The sequence below is a fragment of the Clinocottus analis genome, unplaced genomic scaffold (assembly GCF_023055335.1).
Source record: "Clinocottus analis isolate CAN_PGR_092001 unplaced genomic scaffold, fCliAna1.0.p SCAF_14, whole genome shotgun sequence".
NCBI classification, from domain to species: Eukaryota; Metazoa; Chordata; class Actinopteri; order Perciformes; family Cottidae; genus Clinocottus; species Clinocottus analis.
In genome coordinates, this window is record NW_027175865.1 from 10,949,182 (window position 1) to 10,970,741 (window position 21,560).

A 21,560-nucleotide genomic window follows, 5' to 3' on the forward strand; every position below is an offset into this window, starting at 1 on the left:
TTGACGATTTATTCTGACTTCTTGGTTTTTGTAACGGCCAAACGAGCTATTCAGCAAGCCTAATCAACTCAGCATTAGGTAGCAGACTGGCACCCGGTGGAGACTGACCACCTGCACTGAGCTAAGGAGAGAGGAGAGAGGAGAGGAAAGAGGAAAGGAGAGGGGAAAAGAGTGAGCGAAGAGGACCTTTTATCTTAGCTTTTTGTTGCTTTTTGAGGAGATGTGGCGGAAATAATTTAATGAAGACAACAAAAAGTTTAGGAACAAAGATCTGATGCTGCGTTATAGATATTTCCGACCTCCAAGAAAAAGTGTAATCACGCCCTTTAAGTCAGTTCCTACTTGTAAACTCAGGGCAAATCCATCCACCGTTAAATAACATGTATAATGACGTCATAACCTCTGCAATGTTATTATTAAAATGAGGCTGAACTGCTGAGAGATTATTTGTGTGTATACTTGTCAAAGAAACATCAGCTTCCCACAAGCAACCATGTTTGTTGTTTACGTGCTGGCATTGTGCTGCACCTGGAAAGCGTGGTGTTGGAAAATTGGTGTTAGAAATCCCAACCTCAGACTTTCACTGGAAAGCATCATACGTGAGAGCTGATGTAAAACTGCTGGCCCTCAAAAACAAATATTTAAAAGCAGATTTAAATGAGCAAAATAATTATACAATTACGACTTTAAAACTGATATAAAACAGAGAAAAGCAGAAAAATTCAGAATAATTTTTGGTTGAAAAGTGACAAATCCAAATAGTTTCAAATAAATTGTTCTGTCCATCGTCTGATGAATTTACTGATTGTTTCAACTTTACATGACTAAAGAGAGAACAACATGGATACGTCCTACACCTCACAATGAGCACAACAGTTCAGACACACAGCATGAATGCGAGCTCGAGATGGCCAACACTGTGCTCCTCACAAACCGGAGTAATGCCGAGCTAAATAATGCAGCGCAAACTGAGCGTGTAATTCAATTTCCTGTGCTGACTGTAAAACACTAATTGCCAGAATGCTGTAACCGCTGATAAATACATGTGAAAGAGGGAGGATAAATGTGTCAAAGTAACAAAAAAAATAAAGAAATCATGAGGCTCGTTTCAGCTCGGAGTCTGTGGGCCATGGCTGCCAGTCTTGTGGTGAGAAAGTAAAAATACAGAAGGGAGGCAGGATTTATGATTTTTCCGTGTTGTGCTGTGCCTCTGCGTCAAAAAGAAAGTGCTGCTGACACATCCCCGAAGACTCAAAACAAATATTAAGTCTTTTATGCAAATGATCTAAAGCCTTTTAACGTGGCTGGCCATTGCCGGTCTGTTATTAGTGTTTACTTCGGGGATAAATCCAATAGTCAGACTGTGCTTCGGATCATATTCTCATGCGGAGGATGAAGTTGTGAAGTCATCAGTGGATGTTGGTCTTCTTGGCGTCTCCGCTGACTGTCATGACAAACCTAACGACAGCCCGCTCTACATTCTTGCAGGGTGAACACGCATATAGCACGCTTGCTGTGCGTGTCCAATATATTAGGATTGGAAAGCTTCTCTGTCGGCTTGCTTGGCAGGCATCTCAGGCGCTTCCCCGCTACAGAGCTCCAAAACCCCAATCATTGAGTAGCGCTCTAATTACCAGCTACCGCCTTGGAGCCTGCGGTCAGAGACGGCCTCGTCTCCCAACTCTGAGCTGTATTACTGTTACTGCAGGCCGTGGAGGCCAGATGAGAGAGAGACCTGCGCTCACACTTGGTTAAAACCTGGACCTGACCAGAGAGTTTCATACACTTTAGTGCTCTATATGTTGCCTCACGGGCTGAAGCTTTTTGACTCACTGGGATTAGTCAAATATTTTCAAGAGACACCCCGCCGTTTTTCAAATTACGGTGCACTATTAAAAGCTAAACTTTCAAAATGTTTAACGTGAGATGTTAATTATCGCACCTGGTAGCAGGAGATCCATTCACACCGACGGTAATGTCCAGAGCTGGATACGCAACTCAGACATGAACAGACCGAATTACAGAGTTTGAGATGGAAGAAACATTTTTTTGTCGGTGATCTAGTTTAAACAATTGACCAGAGATGATCCCAATGAATTTAAAGCTTTAAACCTGCTCTAATTCATATTGGTAATAGTGTGTGAAATAATGATCTTTGTATTGTTTCAGGCCTATTTACCTTTAGCACACCAATGTTAAACTAAATGCATTGTGTTTATTAGCTGCATGCCCGTCTGCCAGATGCAGGACACTACCAAATCAGACTAGTTTTATTATCTATATAGAAAAACTATAGTTTACAAAATGTTCTTGCATTCATTTATTTTTCCTCTGGTGTACACACACAGAATGGTCAGTACTTTGAGAGAAGCGTTCCTGAAAGAAGGCATCTGTGCTTTTGATTTTTAGTTCAGGATCCTGGGGTACAATTCTTGCAAAATCTGCTGTATCTTTAACGTTATCTGGAAACCTAAAACTTGATACTAATTCTCTATTTTTTTTTTCCTGAAGTATTTCACCTGCCAGCGCTCCAGCCAGCAGCATCTTGGCTGGCCCTATCCTTCCGTCCTCCTCACTGAGGTGAGCCTTGAGGTGGGCGTAGCAGGGGAAGTAGATGGCTGAGAAGGGGATGTCCCTCAGGAAACACGCCTTGGAACCCTAAGAAAGAGTCAGAAGTTTTAGGTTATATTGTTGGGTTTGGGGTCAACCTCTCAAACAGGGAAAACAAATACAAGCATCGACACAAAGAAGAGCAGAGACAGAGAGAGAGAGAGAGTGATGGGGCTCGGGAGAGTCAAACTGTAACTTCTGCCTCAGGCCTTTTTTTTTCTATCAACAATATCTAAACGTTTTTCCAAACCAAATATTCAAGCATCAACCGATGTTACCACCAAATAACCTTCTTCCAGAAGACTCCTGGAACTCTTACATTGAGTGAAATATCGACCACAACATGCCAAACAGATCATGTCTCTCCATAAGCAAACGGTCCAGGTCCTCGGCAACAGGTGAGGGAGGCAGGTCCGAAAAGCAACGCTGACAGGAAAAAACAAAACAGAGTGGAGAAAGACAGACCGGCTGACGAAGACGACTCTGTGTCTGCCACTGTAAACAACACTATATCATCAAGCCTATTGAGTTCCCCGTTGGCTCGCTGCCACCTTCTTGATACGGCAACTACAGTCAACAGAAGACGTTTAAAGAGCCGGGCAGGGTCTCCCTGTTTTGGACAGGCTTCATTTAACTCCTATGGGATAATCCCTTAGTCCCTACACAGACTCACACGCGCACGGTCGCACAAACACACACACACATGCACAAAGAGAGAGAATTGGCAGATACCTGGGCTATCTCTTTCCCTCTCTTTCCTTTGGCACTTGTTTGCCCGTCCGTCCTGTCGGCTGGCTGGAGCCCGAGCGGCTGCTGAAAGCTGGGAGATTCTATCGAGGCCGGACAGACAAGCAGCGTCACAGGGACTGGGACTAAAAGCCTTAATATCAGAGTCATGGTGTTGGATTTGGTAATGCACCGGCTGAGAGAGCGTGTGTGTGTGTGTGTGTGTATTGAATCTTTTTACATTATTGAATTAAAACATTTAGTTGAGTAAGAACAGGCAAAAGGCCTCTGGTGTACTCCTGCACACGAAAACTATTTAAATACAATAGCTCCATGAATGTGAAGCGCCTGGTTCGATATTTCGACACTGACAACTTTCCCCCAGTGATGAATGGTGGCGCTAGTGTGTTAGCCACCCTACGAGCCTGTAGCTCCACCAGCAGAGGGTGAGCGTCAGGATAATTACCCTGACAAAGGCAGCTCTGTGCCTGGGTGCAGCCCCTCCGGAGCCAGCCCGTCTGGGGTTTGCAGGCTGGAGCTCGTCTCCTCTCCGCCTTCCCCCCCTCCTCCTCCTCCTCGTTCTCCTCCTCCACCACCACCACTACCACCACCGCCAACACCACCACCAACACCGCTACTGCTTTCTCAATGCATGTTGTCTCCTCTCTATGCATGGACCTGGAGATGAACACCATGAAGTATGTGCACAAGCATGCACAGCTTTATACACACTCCTATGAGCAATGCACGCTCGAGCAGACAGTTGAATGGAGACAGTAGCTATGTGGACACACACACACACACACACACACACGCACACACACACGCCTACTACGCACACACTTTCTACATAGTCATAAATTACAAGGCGTGAGTGCATAACTACACTGACACAGGAACAAGAGGCAGGTAGACAGAGACAAGAGGAGGCACCACACCATGTTACAGCCTTATTAAAAGACCCAAAAGATTTACTTGGAAGTTGTCTGAGCTGACAGGTGGTTACATCAGCAGACAGGAAGAAAAACACACAGACAAACCTGGGAAACTATGGGACCTGGGAGAAATCATTCACCACCAGTTTGTCATTTTATAGAGCTGTCCGAATGTCTAGATAATTATTATACTCCACATAGTGGACTCAAACTATCCCACAATGCATCATAAAAAGTAGACAACCGATTGTCACTAAACAAGCACAATATACCATGATGCATTGCAGTGAAGGAAAAATGGCAGACGAACGAGAGGAAAAAGAGCACCGCAATTGAGAAAAATACACGAGTTGTGGCGTGAAAATAATATGTTAAATAACACACACAATCATGAAGTGCTTTTCGGGAAGAAAGATCAGTATTAAATCATGTATTTATCACAAACACAAAGCACGTCGGTATCATGGATGGTCCACCAGCTGACGTTGATCTGGCGTGTCTCAATTGTAGGACAGCTCAGAGAAAAGGACCCAAGTAGTGTTTGAAAACTCACTCAACAGAGAGTAGGGAGCACTTTTGGACACACTTTCAGCTTCAGAATGATAAGATCCATTGGAATAAATGATCAGCAGACTTTCAAAATGAAAGTCCAGTCTCAGGAAACTAGATCTTCAATAGTTTATGACTTGGAAGTGTCATCATCTTACTTGCAAATTAAAACAACCACAGGTATGAGATTGACATTTTCACCCTTGATTATGTTTACAGTGGAAGCAGAGCGTTCCCTGCCGAGCTCCAGTGGGACTTATTTATGTAATTTAATTAGACATGCTCTGTTTTACCATGCGGGCTAATGTCCTTGTCTAGCCAGTTAATCTGCTAATGTTGGTGGTAGCCACAGCTCATGTGTTGAGTCCTATAGCTCTGAAGTCTGAACACGATGTGGCTGTCCACCTGGTATGAAGAGACTGATGCTAGAAGTCATTATAGTTTGAATAATTATAATTATAAATTACAGAAAACACTCTTTAGAACACACCAACGCACCAATGTGTTGTATATTTGTCCCGTATGTCACTCTCACCTTTCATACTTGCTTTACAACGTGTTGGGTGCATAATATCACACAACTCTAATATGGTCAAACACTGCAATTTTTAGCCGTGTGCCATGGAAAAATACCAATTATGGCAATTAAGGTTAAATACAGGTTTTTAGCATAATGTGTGTCTTTTCTTGTTCTTGAACAGAAGACCACATGGAACTGTTGATTTAAATGGTGGCTGATGTGGGGTAAAATAATGAATAATTGTGAAATAGTTAATAGAAGATTACATATTATTTAGTCCCAACAGAAATAAGAAATAATGGATTGCTGTGAAATTGTGAGGCTGATGAAAATACCATAGACTCTAAATACTGGATGTCTAATTAGGGCTACAGTTCAGGAAAGTTTTTTCATGCATAGATTAATTTTGAGATTTTGAACTATTTTGCTTTCCAAAATACTCATGTAGGTGTTTATTTCACTACACGGGCTATTTGTGTCTGTAGATTTCTTCTAAATTCACCAAAGTTACCATTAGATAATGTTTAATTTGTATGTTTAAACATAACATTTTTAGAAAAGTTGTAATCTAAAAAACAATTATCATGATGTAAGTAATCAACTGGGGAAGTTGATATCTATCAGGTAATTATTACATGAGTCACCTGTAGTGTCACTCAGAAATCTCCACTTCAGTATAGCAGTAACATACACCAAACGTTCCCATGTCATACCTATAATATCTTTATTCTGAAGGTGTTACAGAAAGCCTTAAGATCTCAATAAAAAAGTTCAAAATGAACACATCAGCAGAAGTAAACTGAAACTATAAATTATTGTATTTTTATCATTGACAAAATGCCTCTATCATATATATATATTGCAGTTACATTTCATTTGCTTCAGGGCGTGTGGTCCTGCCTCACATCATGACATAGAATATATATTTATAAATCTGAACAGTCAATATTGTAAAAGGGCTGAAAAGGCACTAGAAGAATGATTTGTGGCTCAGACATGTGCACTATACATGCACCTCTGACCCCAACGATGTTTCTCACCTTGTAAAGTCCAAAGAAGCCGAGGGCCCTGATGACGGACAGGGCGCTGACCCTCGGCCCCGTGGTGATCTCTCCTGCCACCTGCAGACGGATCTTCACAATCTCCAGAGGATTGGTGAAGATCACCTGGGAGCCACCAGCCTGGAGGAACAGAAAGACAACAGGAAACAACTTAAAGAAGAGAGACATGGATTGTTAAATTAAACACGAAATCTGACTAATTAAGCTTATATTTCCTAATTTCAAGATACATTTTGTCTGTGTTAAATGTAAGATTATGAGTGCACTGTTCAAAGCCACTGCAGGCAACGTGTTCATTTCAATACGACACACTGATTGAATACAACTCAAATCACTGGAATACAATGTATTGTGCTTGAGCTGCAAGTGATGCAACCTAACAATAGCGCCACCTCAGCAGCCAGCTGCAAAACAAACATGTCGAGAGGAGGAGAGTACCGGGAAATCCAGCTGATGCAGTGGAGTCTGTCAGCTGTTTGTCTTCATCACAAAAACCCTGCGGGGACTCTAACTTCTCTTTTTCTCTCTGACTTCTCACTTCACACCGTTCTCCCAACCTGCACTTGTGAGGGCAACAATACCGCGGCGAGTTCAGACCGGTTTCTTTGCCTCGCAGGTCGACGGGCTTTTAAGTATAAGAGGTGCTGTGGTAGAGTTGTGGCGAGACAAACGGTTAACTGTGTCTAGTCGGGGGACATGACGACACCTTCAGAGAGCGTCTTGATACGGAGTGTTTACACCGTTTGCAGACTTATATTTTGGGGCGTCACTTGCAACTTTCGGACTTCTGTCTTACATTTTCCCTCAATTGTTCCTCTTCCTCCCAATGCCTTTTCCTGTATTGTCTCTGTCCTTTTACTCGCTTTGACCTCCTCTCAAACGATCTCTCTCATCTTCTCTAATATTGTCTCTCTCTGGCTACGGTTGCCAGTGGTTACTGTAGCTACACGCAAAAGGGCGGCACATCGCAATTAGATAGCAATCGGTTGCCATGGTGCCATTTCTGTCCTAAATAGGCCTGGTCTGTTTGTTGTCGTTTCTCTCCTTCTCTCCCCCGCCTTCAGTGGCTTCGCTATGAATGATGGATTGTGCTTGTCGCCTCCTGCCTTACGGGAAGGCATCAAGCTTCAATCTGCAACATGGGCCTTTTTATTTTTTGCTCAATTTCCCTCAGATTTAAGTGTTACCATATATTGCCGACAAGAAGAGAGGGGAGAAAGAGATCATAATAGTCTCATTGAAGGTGTGTGCAGACGCTTTTTAAATAACCCTCAGCATGGAGGGCTGCAGCTTCCCTTCCAGACTCGAGAGTCTGTGAATAGCAGGAGGGCTGCTGCTTCGAAGCTGCTACATCTCACAGCTAACTCTTTATGACTTGTTTTATGGAAATAACCCAGTTGATTACACGCTGGCTAATAGCGTGCACATCAAGAGGCTATTGGCTCCGGCCCCTAGCAGTGTTGGCGGCTTCAATTGGATACTAATGAGACTGGAGATGAAGAAGATAAGAGATGTTGTTTACTCAAGGAGAGTAAACAACAACATTGTTCAGACAGATGAGCTGAAATTAGACCCGACAACATGAGATAAAAAGGAGGTATGGTGTAGAGCTTTCGTGCACTTCCTCCTCACGTTCCTAGTGAGCTTGTGGAAAACAACTTCATGACAAGAGAGGGAGACAAATAGAAACAAGAGGATCAGACCAATAAACAGAAGGAGCTAATGAGAGAGAGAAAGATGGACAGACAGAAACAAGAGAGAGGAGTAGTCAAAACAAGAGAAGAGAAGGAAGGTCGAGGTTGAGGCAGAGAGGTTGAGGGTTGTGATTATGGAGCGACAGCGTCGGCGGCTCTCTGATGATTCCCAGGTAATTACAAGGCAAGGTGATCCTTAGAAACCTGGAACGTCAGCACCTTATGCACGCATCACAGCTCCTGGCTATGTGTGTGTGTGTGTGTGTGTGTGTGTGTGTGTGTGCTGCAGAGAGCATACCAAGAGCTTATAAGGTTGAGGACCCCCGACACAAATACACACGGCAAACACTCACTGCATTAGCTGCCCTCCATAAATAACAATTCATTTATACTTAACACTCTTCACGCTACATTTGCAGGTCTCTTTGTGTGTGTGTGTGTGTGTGTGTGTGTGTGTGTGTGTGTGTGTGTGTGTGTGTGTGTGTGTGTGTGTTAGATTATCTGATAATGTTTGAATAGTTCCCATCAGGCCTGAATAAGAAACTCATTACAAAGACTTACAAAACCAACCATGCAAACTGTGCTACATTCACAATGAACACGAACAAAGTATTACTGTATTTTGACTCATTCTTACCCCGCTCCCCCTCTCAGCAATGACCCAGTAAGTATTTTTGTGTAACTCAAGTCCTAAAATGCAGACTAGTAACTGCCAGATAAGCATCCAGCCAGCTCAGTCAACGGAGCATGCCATTCTTACCAAATAATCATTAGACATTGGCAACCCGCACTGGAGCTTAATGGTGCTGAGCCACGGGTTTAGGGAGAGGAGAAGGGGGAGCAAGTGGAGGAGGTGAGGAGAGGAAAAGAGCATTTAAGAGGAATAAGAAAAGCGAGAAAAGACAAGAGGTGCAGAGAAAAGCATAAGAGGAGATACAAATGCGTTACGAAACGGGAACAAATAACATCACTATTCCCATGTATTCTCTGTCTCTCTTTCTATCTTTGCTTTATAGACCGTGGACCTGAGGCTGACACTGTGGTCCAAACCAACACTTTCACAGCTCCCAAATGACATAAACAGATTTCATGTGCTGTGGCTGGAGCCTCACTAAAACAGGGTTCAGGAGGGTTCGATGTGTGTGATCGTGTGCGTGTGTGTGTGTGTGTGTGTGTGTGTGTGTGTGTGTGTGTGTGTGTGTGTGTGTGTGTGTGTGGGTGCGTGTGTGTGTGTGTGTGTGTGTGTGCGTGTGTGTGTAAGATAAAGTGGCAGGCAGAGTGCATTGCCAGCACTAACACCGGGGCCTCAGCCAGGATGAAAGGAGCTGTCACGACGGCTCACAGAGGAAAAGAGGAAAAGTCCATCCATCCACACTCCTCTCCTCTACATTTATCCTCTCCTCTGCCTATGCATCTGTTATGGTTCTGCTTCTGAATCCATATGGCTTGTATTTAAAAAAAAAAAAAAAAAAAGCAACCACTACTTTTCACACCCAGTACAGTGCTGGAAAACGTTTATTCAGTATATTTGCTTTCCTGTGGTTACGATATATATTTTTTCTTTTTTCTGTCACAAAAGAAAAAAAAATCAAACTCCCCCACCCCCAGAAAATTTACAGCAAATGTACCGTGCTAAAACATTTCTAAAACATATTCCTGGAACAAATAAAGTCAATTGAATGTGCCTGAGTGGAGCTAAACCCATAATGACTTGTGTATCCTGAAATACTTTGCTTTAGTGATCAGCATCAAAAGAGGGTTGAGTGAAAGACCTTCTTTCATTTGCTAAAGCTGCCGGCCTTGGTGGACTCTCAGTGAGAGTATGTGCATGTGCGCGTGCGTGTGCGTGTGCGTGTGCGTGTGTGTGTGTGTGTGTGTGTGTGTGTGTGTGTGTGTGTGTGTGTGTGCATTGGGGGTAGACTGTGACAGCTCAGTGATCAAAACCTATGATGGGAGGGGAGCAGGTAAAGGACTGGTAGGGGTCTCAGGTAGCAGCCGCTGTCAATCTTCATCTCCTGCCTGGAAGTGTGTGTGTGCGCGTGTGTGTGTGTGTGCGCAGTCACACACACACACACACACACACACACACACACACACACACATGTGTGTGTTTGTGCACCTGTATGGTCTTCTGTTTGTCATACATGAACACAGTCCTGCGAGCGTGTACAGTACGTTCATTCGCTTTTTCATGTGTGATCTTTACTCGTTCCATCAACAAACAGCGACTTTTGGCCTCCAAACAGGTCCATGTCTGTCCGCTCAACTGTCAGACGGGCGGCACTCAGGAAACAGGTAAACATAGTTAAGAGATGTATGCTGCCTTAGTACTGTACACACTGTGCAGCATCATTTCAGCACAGTGCACTTTGAAGAAAGACACGCAATGTTTGGGCCTTTATGGAAAAGAAAGTGAACATTGAAATATGTTATGTTGACTGTATTTGAGCAAAGTACTTGCACACTGTTGCAAACATGCTGAATGTCTGTTGCCATAATCATACTGACAACTGTAGTGGAAATGACCATCACATAGAACTCGGAGGAGAGATTTGGAGTGAGGGGCCTTCAGCTTGGTGAAGAAGTGAGACCGCTCAGTGAGATCAGACACTCACTTGATTAAGAAAAATTCCCAGCACTGCCGCTTTGAGCCTCGGATACACTTGTACAGAACACACAACCTTGTACGATGCCATTTCGACGCACTGTATTTGGGCAATTTTAAAACTAACATAAAAAAGTAAGTTAAAACGCTGCACAGCTCTGTACTCACTGAGCAAGCATGCAAACATATTATGTGCTCCTGTTTGTAGCTTTGTATTGTGTGTCTTGTGTGTTCTTGCAAGTATGACTTTGGGTTATGGTTTTACTTGGTACTGTTTGTATTCCACGCATGCACATTTCCTGATCCACGCTCCATTCCAGTTTGCAGCGGTGATGCATCATAACGTATGAAGTATGAGTTGGCCTTTAGTGATTCAGAGTTCACATTTGGAACCAAACACCATACTTACATGAGAGTCTTTGTCAAGTGTGGTTTACTTTCACATATGAAAGTCACTGTTTAATAAATACTGAGAGTAACCTAGTGGTTTTGTTTTAATTGCTTTGTTTACATTTCCCTTCTATATTTTAGAAGTTGATGGGAGGAAAGAATTATGAAAGTTAAAGGCCAACCTGGACAATTCTGTCCAGGTTGTTACCTCTGACCTCATTTTACTCTTTACTAGCAAATAAGCTCCATAACAAAATGTAAGAAACTGCTAATGTGAGACTTACACATCCACCGGCCAGGATCTCAGCTCCTAAAGGGACTTTTCCATCTTTCTGTCTGGTCTTTCCTCGCACAAAGTCATTCACCTGGAAACACAAACTTACAATATCACACAATGGATTTTTGAAGCTGATATGTTAGAACATGATTTGAATATAAAGTATAATATACTGTGAACAATGTTTTAATTAATTAAAACTAACACAATAAATCTAACTAACAGAATAAATCAGGTATGTGCATGTTGCTATAAGTTTTCACAACTATTCGTGTGTTATATGTGTCATATCTAATTATATAAAATCCATCAGGAAGATTGAAGCAATGTACGAACATCATGGATATCCGTCTTTGTGAACGTGCATCCGTGTCTCTATGTGCTTTCTTTGCAGTGACTTACTGTGAGCTTTATGGCTTTCTCGGGCGCCACACCCAGTAGCTGTGGTACGAGACCTATCATTAGAAAATGACGAGATGATTAGAAAAAAAGAGTGCTGTGGTACCCCTACTCACTCACACACATACTCATACATACATACACATATACCACTTCCACACACTCCACACGTGTGGCTTCCCAATGCATGCGTCTGACCCTGCAAGATCCTCCAGACGCTAATGAAATCCATTGATGTGGAGTGTGGGGACATCAGAGTAGCAACGAGAGAGAGAGAGAGAGAGAGAGAGAGAGAGAGAGAGAGAGAGAGAGAGAGAGAGAGAGAGAGAGAGAGAGAGGAAGAAGGGGTAAAGAGAGGATGAAGAGAGAGAAACTGCCTCCCAGAATAGAAAAAAGGGCAGAGTATAAAACAAACCAACCAAAAGTTTACACAGACCTCAATTACAACCCAGGGCAGGATAAAAATAAACAAAATAATCACAACAGAGCACAATGAAACTTGGCCCCCTACCCAGCCCCAAGGCCAGAAGCACGCATGCACACACACGCACACACACACACACACACACACACACACACACACACACACACACACACACACACACACACACACACACACAAGGTCCCTCCAATTTACGGTTAATGATCTATAGTAGTGTGTGTGTAGCGAGGCCACACACACACACATAATCATACACTTAATTTGAAAGCTGGCAAAAGGACCTGATTGAAGTCTGGGCCTCATAAACAAGCAAACCTAATTTTTTTTTTGAATTATTTCGACATACTTTGTTCAATACAGAATATACATGCAAACACATGACTCGACGTGGAACAAATACACCCAATGTATTTTGGCTAAACCGTTAAGAGCGACAGAAGTAAAGATGCTCCTGTCTCTCTCGTACTGTTTTGCATGAGGGCTCTCCGCATTGTGCTGCATTAGTAACTGTGACAACGTATTTTCTTAACTCAGCAGATTTTTCCAGAGGTTTCCAGTGAAGACACTCTCAACTTATATTACATAACAACAGCTTGGCTGTCAGGAAACCTGTCTGGCCATCTATCTGGAGCCAGACCTGTCAGTCTCTGCGTCTCTGAAGCCATTTCACTCTTGATGGCCTTTGTGTTTTTCCTCAGAAATCCATGCATTCAAGTTTCCTCTCGGGAGCCGGTGCTGTCAATCAGAATCATGGGATTTTAAAAGGGCCCTGCCACTGTTCCAGGGGACCGTTTTTCAATCCATCTTCAATCCGACCCCGACAATACCGACACAGACACCCTAACCCCAGCTTGTGAAGACAGGGCAGGTAGTCATTAGGGATGTCATGCCCTGGTATGTGCGTACCTGAATGCCCAAGCGGTCGCCTGCATGTCCGTGTGTGCATGCCTGCATACTTGTGCACCTGCTCATTGTCTGCGTGCGTATGAGTGTGTAAGTCCAGACATGCGACATCACCACATCGTGACACAGGCCTAAAGGTATGTGGCCTTGCGTGTGACGTTCATTGTCCTACTCTTAAAGTCCCCAGCCAGCCGGAATCACTTCAAAGGAGACAGGTCAACAGAGAGGTGAACTCACACAGTCCTCCTGTCCACCCTACACTTTTCTTCTCCTCTTCCTTCTCTTCACTTTAATTGTCCCCACTACTCACTGCTTCTTCTTTCTTCTCTCACATCTCAGACCTTTTTTGTTCTTTCAAGCCTCGTTTTTTGAATTTGACTTCCTATGAGTTGTTTTTTCTGAAAGCTGTCTGTAAATGCAACATTTTTTATTAAACCTTTGGTACATTGCTCTCTTGCATGGCCATGGTAAGTACCATTTTATACGAGCTGAAAAGAAAGATCTGAAAGGTACAAGTGATGCATTACAGTGATTGTATAATAGACACTCCAGCATGGGGCACACGGTCCTTCAAAGATGGGATCAACTGCACAGTTTGCATCAACGACTACTTGTGTGTAGATATTTGACATTACACATTAAAACGTGTGAGGTTTGAATCTGTCTCCATGCACACTGACCTCTGTAAAGTCCAAAAACACTCTCGTAGCGCACCACCTTCTTGAAGCAATCAAAGCTGTTCTTGTACATGAGCTCTCCCACCAGGGAGCCACTGCTCCTCTGGTTCTGCATGCGAGTCTTCACCAGATCAATGGGATACACCGCTGTGGCACCCACAGCTGTAAGGAATAATAAAATGGTTATTTAGACACTGATTTCATGTTGTATAAAGGTTTGTTTATTTAAATATCCATATTCAGCATTTATTGTTATGACCATGCCACCATTGTCTTCCCCTTAACTTATCCAGCAACTGTACCCAACCTATTTGCCTACATATTTGTGTTTTGCAACTGAAGGCAACAATAAAAAATGAACTATATTTTTAAAAAAACATTGAAATATTTGATGAAAATGACTTAAAGTTTCTTTTTCTTTTGAAACTATTAGGAATCACATGTGTGAAGTGCAACTAAAGATGCATGATTTGCTCCATTAAGAACGTTTGGTATTAAACATTAAAAGTCTTGTACAATACGAACTAACCTCACAAAAAAAAGAAGATTTAAATTATGAAGATTATGTTTAACAAGACCAATGAAGATAGGTGAGAGAATATGTCTTTGTAATTTGTGTGAGCTGACCCTTTAAGAGGAAGAAAAGGAAAAGGCGGAGGAGGAAGGGGAAGGGGAAGTCTGCGGAGGTAATGTTAAGAAAGACGCCAAAGTGTTTTGAGTCCCAGTGTCTTCGGCCCGTCAGACGGACACAAACAAAAAGAACCGACCCAAGGCGTCAGACTTAATTAGAGAGAGACTGAGAGAAAAGAAGGGATGGCAGACCCATACCTCCTTATTAAGCTGTCTACATTGGGATAGAAGGAGGAGGAAAAGGGAGGAATGAAGGAAGGGAGGAGGAGGAGGAGGAGTAGAAAAACAGTGGGGAGTCTGAAGACAAACACAAGGCCGAGGCCCCACCCTTCACCCCCTCATCCTGCCTTTACTGATCACCCACACAGGTACAAAAGAATCCACACAGGAGGGTTTTCCCCTGCCGCGCCGAGAGGCAAGTGACAGGACAGAACGAGGCAGAGGGATGGGAAAGAGCGGGAAAAAGAGAGAGGGAGCACTTCTCTTTAAGCAACCATTGCTGTTGTTAGTAAGGGATAGAGCAATAGAGGGGCCATTGTCCCCTCTCTCTCGCCCTTTTCTTATGAGGACAGCAGAGGGCGTGGGGAAGGTAGACACGAAAGCAGGTAGGTGGGCGGGTGGGTCGGTGGTGGGGTGAAGGTATGCAGAGAGCCAAAAGGGTGTGACTCTTACCCCCTGCCACTGAGCCAAGGGTGAACCTGTATGCCGACTCTGCCGCCTGGACGAGGACGGGGCGGGAGACGTCACCGCCCGACTGCTGCTCACACAACGGGAAAGAGACAATGGAGACATTAGTGCAGCAAGGGAAGACAAGGAATTAACAACAGTGAGACATGACACGAGACAGCCTACTGTTTTGGACATTCATTTCTCTCTACTGGTCCACATACACTTGAATAATGTTTCTTGAAAACGTTGCATGCCACACAAGCTTAATTACCAGCTATTAAATCAATAATGTGTCACACTTGCTGGTGTTTGACAGCGAGTCCCAATTTCATGATGAACACTGGTACACAGCATAATGGTCAATTAATTAAACTACGCAGACAAGAAAGAAAGTGGAAAGCTACCTAAATAAAAGACCATGTGAATGTTGTGAGGTAATGCACAAATAAATAAATAGTCATAATATCCAAACATGTATTCATATGCACTCAGGATGTATAATATTAATGCAAAAAGCAGAGCTGCAGTTACGGATCATTTTTCTAAACAATGAATGTGTTTTTTGGTTAATTTTCCAGACTATATCATGTCAAACTGAAATGTCCACCAGCTCAAGAGGATGTCCTCACAAAGCTTCTTAATTTACTGTGATATAAAGACAGAAAAGCTCAAAACCAGACAGGCCTTTTTGAATAATTTGTTGAAAGAATAATTAATTATCCAAATTGACGATTCATGTTGTTGTTGATAGACTAATCAGCTAGTAGACTAATCTTTTCAGAATGACATACAATAACTGATGAAAGTAACACAAATACATTTTTTTATTGCTCACTTGGAATGAATAAGAAAATTCAGCACACCTAACGAATGCAGCGTTCACACAAAAAGCGTTGCGGAAATTTGCTTTGCTTTTGATGTGAATGTAGCATAAGAGGAGCATTCGGTGGTCTTAACACAACATGTGATCATCACCATGACATGCAAATAGCGGAAGAGTGTTAGTAGCCAACTTTTGGTCACACTCCCCTCCCACCTGAGGTACCTGTTGCCTTGTCTAGTATGCCCTGCTCTGGCCTCTCGACCCTGGGGAGAGTGGGGGGGTTGGTTGTTGTAAGTAGGTTCATGTGTGTATGTGTGTGTGTGTGTGAGAGAGGGGGATGGGAGTCTCTAGAACAGGTCCACCTGTCAAAGTAACCCCCCGCCCCCTTCTACAATTCATCCCCAGAGGTTTTTCGTCCCATTCAAATGTCTCCTTTATTCACAACCGTCTCCACCTCAGCCCTCTTCTCTCGCTGGTACAACTCGGCAATACTAACTGTCAAGATGTTTGAGGGAGAAAGAGGGAAACAAGTTACCAGGATATAAAGAGAGAAACGGCCAACCGCCTAACATCAAGAAAAATAAGAGAGGGAGAAAAAAGTGGATGAAAAAAGGAAAGAGAGAGAAGCAGCAAAAGATGAGGAGAGCGAGCTCCAGCTAGCTGGCGGCCAGCCCCTGAGGCCAAACCACAAGGGCCTAAAGTGGCTCATTGTGGTGGGACTGGCGTCTGTGTAGTGCTGGGCCCCTTTGCTTTCTCCCCTTTGGCCCCCGCCTGCTCCAATATGGCCTGGCCAAGCCTTCTCTGTAGTGCTGGAACCCACCAGGCAACAAGACTCTGACCAAACACCCGAAGATGGAAAACAGGGCTCCGCTCATCTGTTTGGCTGTCCATACTACCTTCATCCTCTTCTTCATTACAAATTGCTCTAGTTACTCTCTTCACATCTATCTTTTGCCATGTGAACCATATTTGAAGTTCACGAGGCCTCGAGGATGGCTCTCGTTTTTATTTTCTTGGATATGTGAGTTTTGTCTGTTTTTTTTAAGACGCATGACAAGGAGAAGACTGTAAAGGAAGTCTCTTTAAGTGGAAGGTGGAGACGGGAGGTTACTTGAACACAACTTGGTAGGAACCTTGGTATGAACTTTTGAAAATGAGAAGGAACGACAAACACTGGCAAGTTTTGAGGGCAAACTTTCCACTTTATATTTGACAAAACTTGTTTGGATCTGTGTTTCCTATATTTTTTTCTTCTTTTACTGACATGTAACTCTAAAACAATGTCTCAATGAATGAATTGTGCGATGCATGCCAACATAACAAATCAATGGGGGATTGATTACTTGTGAACAGGAGATATCATTATCCTTAATTATGAATCTTACTCTTTTGACATGAAGCCCTAGAGAATGTACTGAGGCGAAAAAAAGAGCTGCCAGTGTGGAAGAGGAAACCAAACACATCAACAAGTCTTCATATTCGCTACCTGTCTCTGGACCTCAGCCAAGTTGTAGGGAAGGGCGCCTTCCTCCAGCGGAGCGATCTGCTCAATGTCCACTAAACCAACACATCTGATGAAGACAGAGAATGGAGAGAGTGAGATGTATACTATTTCATCAATGCATCACCAAGTCCCTGACCTTTAGAAGCACGATCTTTCAGTCAGAAGTGGCGTGAAGTTTACAGATACTTCGCCATCGTTTCATGTGAATATTGTGGCATGAGAAAATTGAGGCCTGTGCTTGGCATGATTGAGTAAGACAACCGATTTATTGGTCTTGACAACTCCCACTCCTTTATCCCGTCATCCAAGTATAACAACGATATTTAACCTTTGGATGTAAGACTACGGCCTTTCTGAGTCTTTCCATTGCATCTCTATGGCGGTCCCAGATTTCCCAGGCTGAGGGAATATTGAGGCTATTATCTCTCGCATCTCCAATCAAGGGGAGTGGAGAGGGCTATTAAAGTATCCCATTGCCCAGAAATAATAATCAGGTGGTGTCTCAGGCCGGGGTTAGGAATTATGAGAGCATCGGTTGGGCCGCGAGGCAGACGCAAAGGAAGTGGGGGAATGTGAAACTCATACAGTTGTTGTGTGCCACGGCTCATAGGGGCTGGAATTGCCCCTTTTTTTTAAAGAAAAATGGGAGTTTGGATTGGTTTTGGACTGAAAGAGGAGTTTCTGGCACTGACGTCGTCATGGCTGATTCTTTTGATCCTTTGCAGAGAAGTTTGAGGAGGTAGAAAGCGTTCGTCTCTCTGAGGTATGGACCCTGGGGCTTAAGGTGCACTTTAGGGGGCAAGTGTGGGATGGACTTACAATGCTATTCCTCCATTCCCAGCTGTCCAACAGCGACGATATTATGAACTTATTTGCTTGTTGTTAGTGAAATATAGAACAACACAAGCTTGGTCATCATATCCACTTTACTAATGATAATCTCTTGACAACATTAAAAATGAAAAGCAAGTTATACACAAACCACAGTCACATAATCAAAATGTAGCTATTAAATCAAAACTAGAGTGTTTGTGTGTGTGTGTGTGTGTGTGTGTGTGTGTGTGTGTGTGTGTGTGTGTGTGTGTGTGTGTGTGTGTGAGTGTCCCTCTTACCCACGGGGCTCTGACAGGTCAGCCAGCTGAAAGAGGATGTCGACCTCCATGGGCGTCACCTGACCAAACCTCTGAGCTGCCACAATGAACTCCTCTACAATAAAGACAGATATGTATTTTTCTTCAAAGCATCACACTTTAAGATACAGATTTTCAAAAATGCCAAAGTAAAAAAAATACAAACACAATAATAAATGAATCAAATAAAAAAATATCTAAAATAGCAAATTCCTCTATTTCCCACTTCTTATCTGTTTTCAGGCCGTAATGGCAGCAAACTCAACAGACATTACAACAGCCGAAAGGACTTTCTCTGGCTTGATCAGGGGAATCCCCAGGTATTTCCAGGCCAGATGGGATTCATATTATTCCTCCAGTGTGTTTGGGGACCTCCACGGCGAGGCACTCGGGGAGCATCATGATCATATCACTGAGCAACCTAAAGCAGCCTCTTTTCAATGGGAAGGAGCCGCAAACTCTGAACTCTTTCTGAATATTTGAACTCACAGATACCAACTCAAAGCTCACGACCGCTGCTACAGGAGTGTAGATTGACAGGTAACTCAAGAGCCTTAGTTTCCATGTCACCACGGGAGTACAAGGGTACAACATCTGCGAGACTGTGAACGGGAGACCAATCTGGCTGTCCATCTCATGCTCCATTATCCATACCCTCAATAGCAAACTTATATCTCAAACTACTTAAGTCAAGGTAGCAATTCTTTCTTCACTCAAAGCAGGCAATTGGTCGTCTTCCGGATCTAAACTTTGGAGCTGCACAGCTGGATCCAAACAGCACCACTGCATGCTCGGTCAAGCCCTGATGGAGCAAACAGAACGACGTCGTCCGCAAAGAGCAATGCAAAAAAAAATATGTCACCAAACTGAACACGATCAACCCCTTAGCTGCTTTTGGGATTCTGTCCATGGATCTGTGACGAGGAACCTCGGTGGGTCCCAAAGCCCAATGAGAACATGTATGAGAACATGTCTGACCTACAACTCTGAGTGCAGTTAAGCAACTACTGGATGGCTGTGAGCCCTAGTTACTCTATTTTGATCCAGCAGTTTCCATGCTGCTGAAGAGCTTGTCCACTGTTTTTAACAAGAATATGGATTGCTTCACATAAAAACCACAATAAACAGAGATTTTTTAATTCCAGTTTATCTTTGTCTGGGTTCAAGTAATTGCTTTTGTCGTTCAGTTAGTCACTGTACTTCTATTTCACTGTATGTCCTTCATATTCACTGTATATAGTTTGCATTTTTGCACTTTCTTTATTATTTTCTTAAATTTAAAACACTCTTTTATACACTATTTTATTGTATTGCATTGAGTATTTTCATACTTAATATTTTATGTCTCCTATATAATTTTGCTTGCTGCTGCCACAAACAAATCTATCTATCTATCTATCTATCTATCTATCTATCTATCTATCTATCTATCTATCTATCTTTCTATCTATCTATTTATTCTTTTTTTGGCATAGGCATTCATTTAATTAATATATACACACTAAAGCAATATAAAAAAAGGTCTTGGAGTAAACAGAAATGTTGTATTTAATACCTATTTGCAGTCGGTATGTTAACTTTGTCATGATATTTTTAATGACTGGGTGATATATTAAACACTGTCATTACAACATGAACATAAGTCAAAATAAGTAGTACTGAGATGACTGAATCACTTAAAACCATAATCTGTAATCACAAACTAGAGCAGTTTCTTGTGAGTGACATCTCTTTTATTCTTATCTGATTCATAATTTCATTTAACATTCTTGATTCTGCATCATTGAGTATCATCAATTGATACTATGCAACATACAATGCACCAACGTAATGTGTAGTAACTGTGCATTTGAACATTTATTGCTAAAGGGAAAAATAATTCCAGTTACATACATTGTCGGACCGTCCTTTTTTTCTTAATTTACCCCGAACCTGCCTGATATGTACACCTGCTTTAGTTATTGATGTTCAGCATTATCCAAAACAACTTTTGACAACTCAGAAAACACGTGCTACTTTGAATCAACGGTCTGGTCACCGGTCAATTCGAACACTGGATAATGCCCCAAAGTAAAATGTTGCATTTTGTTGTTATTTTTGCCTCCACAATTGCAGGTGAAAAGAGGAAGGTGAACACCATATTGCTGAAGTTGGCCTGGACATGCAGGACCATTTTCTATAAGCCCTTATAAATGTTTTAATGTTTTACGTTGATTTTTCCCTGATGCTCTGCCACTCGCACCAGTATGTGACCTGGTTGGAACGTACAAGTGAGAAGTGTCAGAGCATGTTGGATTCATCATGAGAAAACTGAATAGAACATGTGGCCGTGGAGAGTTATGGACTTCAAGAGTTCTTCTGAGGCAGCTTTAGTACGGCGTAACTTAAGACCTGCTCTATTGTTGGTGGAATAAAGAACAGGTTGACTGTAGGCTGGCTTACAGTGGAGGAGTCAGCATTGTTTGACCTGCTTTATTCAAAGAGCAGCAGGCTGGGGTTGTGACAAAGTCGTCCTACACTGGAGCCATTCACCCCGCCAAGGCTCAGCTTACCCCTGAGGTATGCTCTCTTTACACACACACATGCACACACACACACACACACACACACGCACACACACACACACACGCACGCACACACACACACACACACACACACACACACACGCACACACGCACACACGCACACAAACACACACACCTGAGTGACCTCTATACCCATTTTATGATTACCTGCCTCTGTGTGAAGTGGTCTAGTCCACAGAATACTAAATGATGAGCATTGAAATAGAGTTCCTTGATAGTACAAAAGCTATAAACCTGCGCAGGAGTCAGCAGAACAAACATCACCTACTCTCTATAAATCTAATATTTTCAAACTATTTGGAGGATGAAGAAAACGACATGTGATGTTGAAAATCTGTTTGGACATCGCTACTGAGATTCTGTACTGTAACTTAACAACTTAAGAGCACTTAAAAAGACTGATTGTTCAATGTAAACTCTCTAAACCATTT

General features: G+C 42.8%; 1 protein-coding gene across 1 annotated transcript in view; it reads right to left on the reverse strand.

The window, feature by feature from the left end:
• LOC137785021 (electrogenic aspartate/glutamate antiporter SLC25A13, mitochondrial) overlaps window positions 1-21,560 on the reverse strand; it is a 43,453-nt gene that overhangs the window by 2,938 nt on the left and 18,955 nt on the right. Inside the window, exons 8-15 of the mRNA XM_068576039.1 lie at window positions 18,527-18,620; window positions 17,397-17,481; window positions 15,091-15,175; window positions 13,792-13,950; window positions 11,770-11,822; window positions 11,375-11,455; window positions 6,381-6,521; window positions 2,520-2,658 (exon numbers count right to left, since the gene is read on the reverse strand). Of these exons, the coding sequence (XP_068432140.1) occupies window positions 2,520-2,658; window positions 6,381-6,521; window positions 11,375-11,455; window positions 11,770-11,822; window positions 13,792-13,950; window positions 15,091-15,175; window positions 17,397-17,481; window positions 18,527-18,620 (837 nt within the window). The remainder of the gene's footprint in view (window positions 1-2,519; window positions 2,659-6,380; window positions 6,522-11,374; window positions 11,456-11,769; window positions 11,823-13,791; window positions 13,951-15,090; window positions 15,176-17,396; window positions 17,482-18,526; window positions 18,621-21,560) is intronic.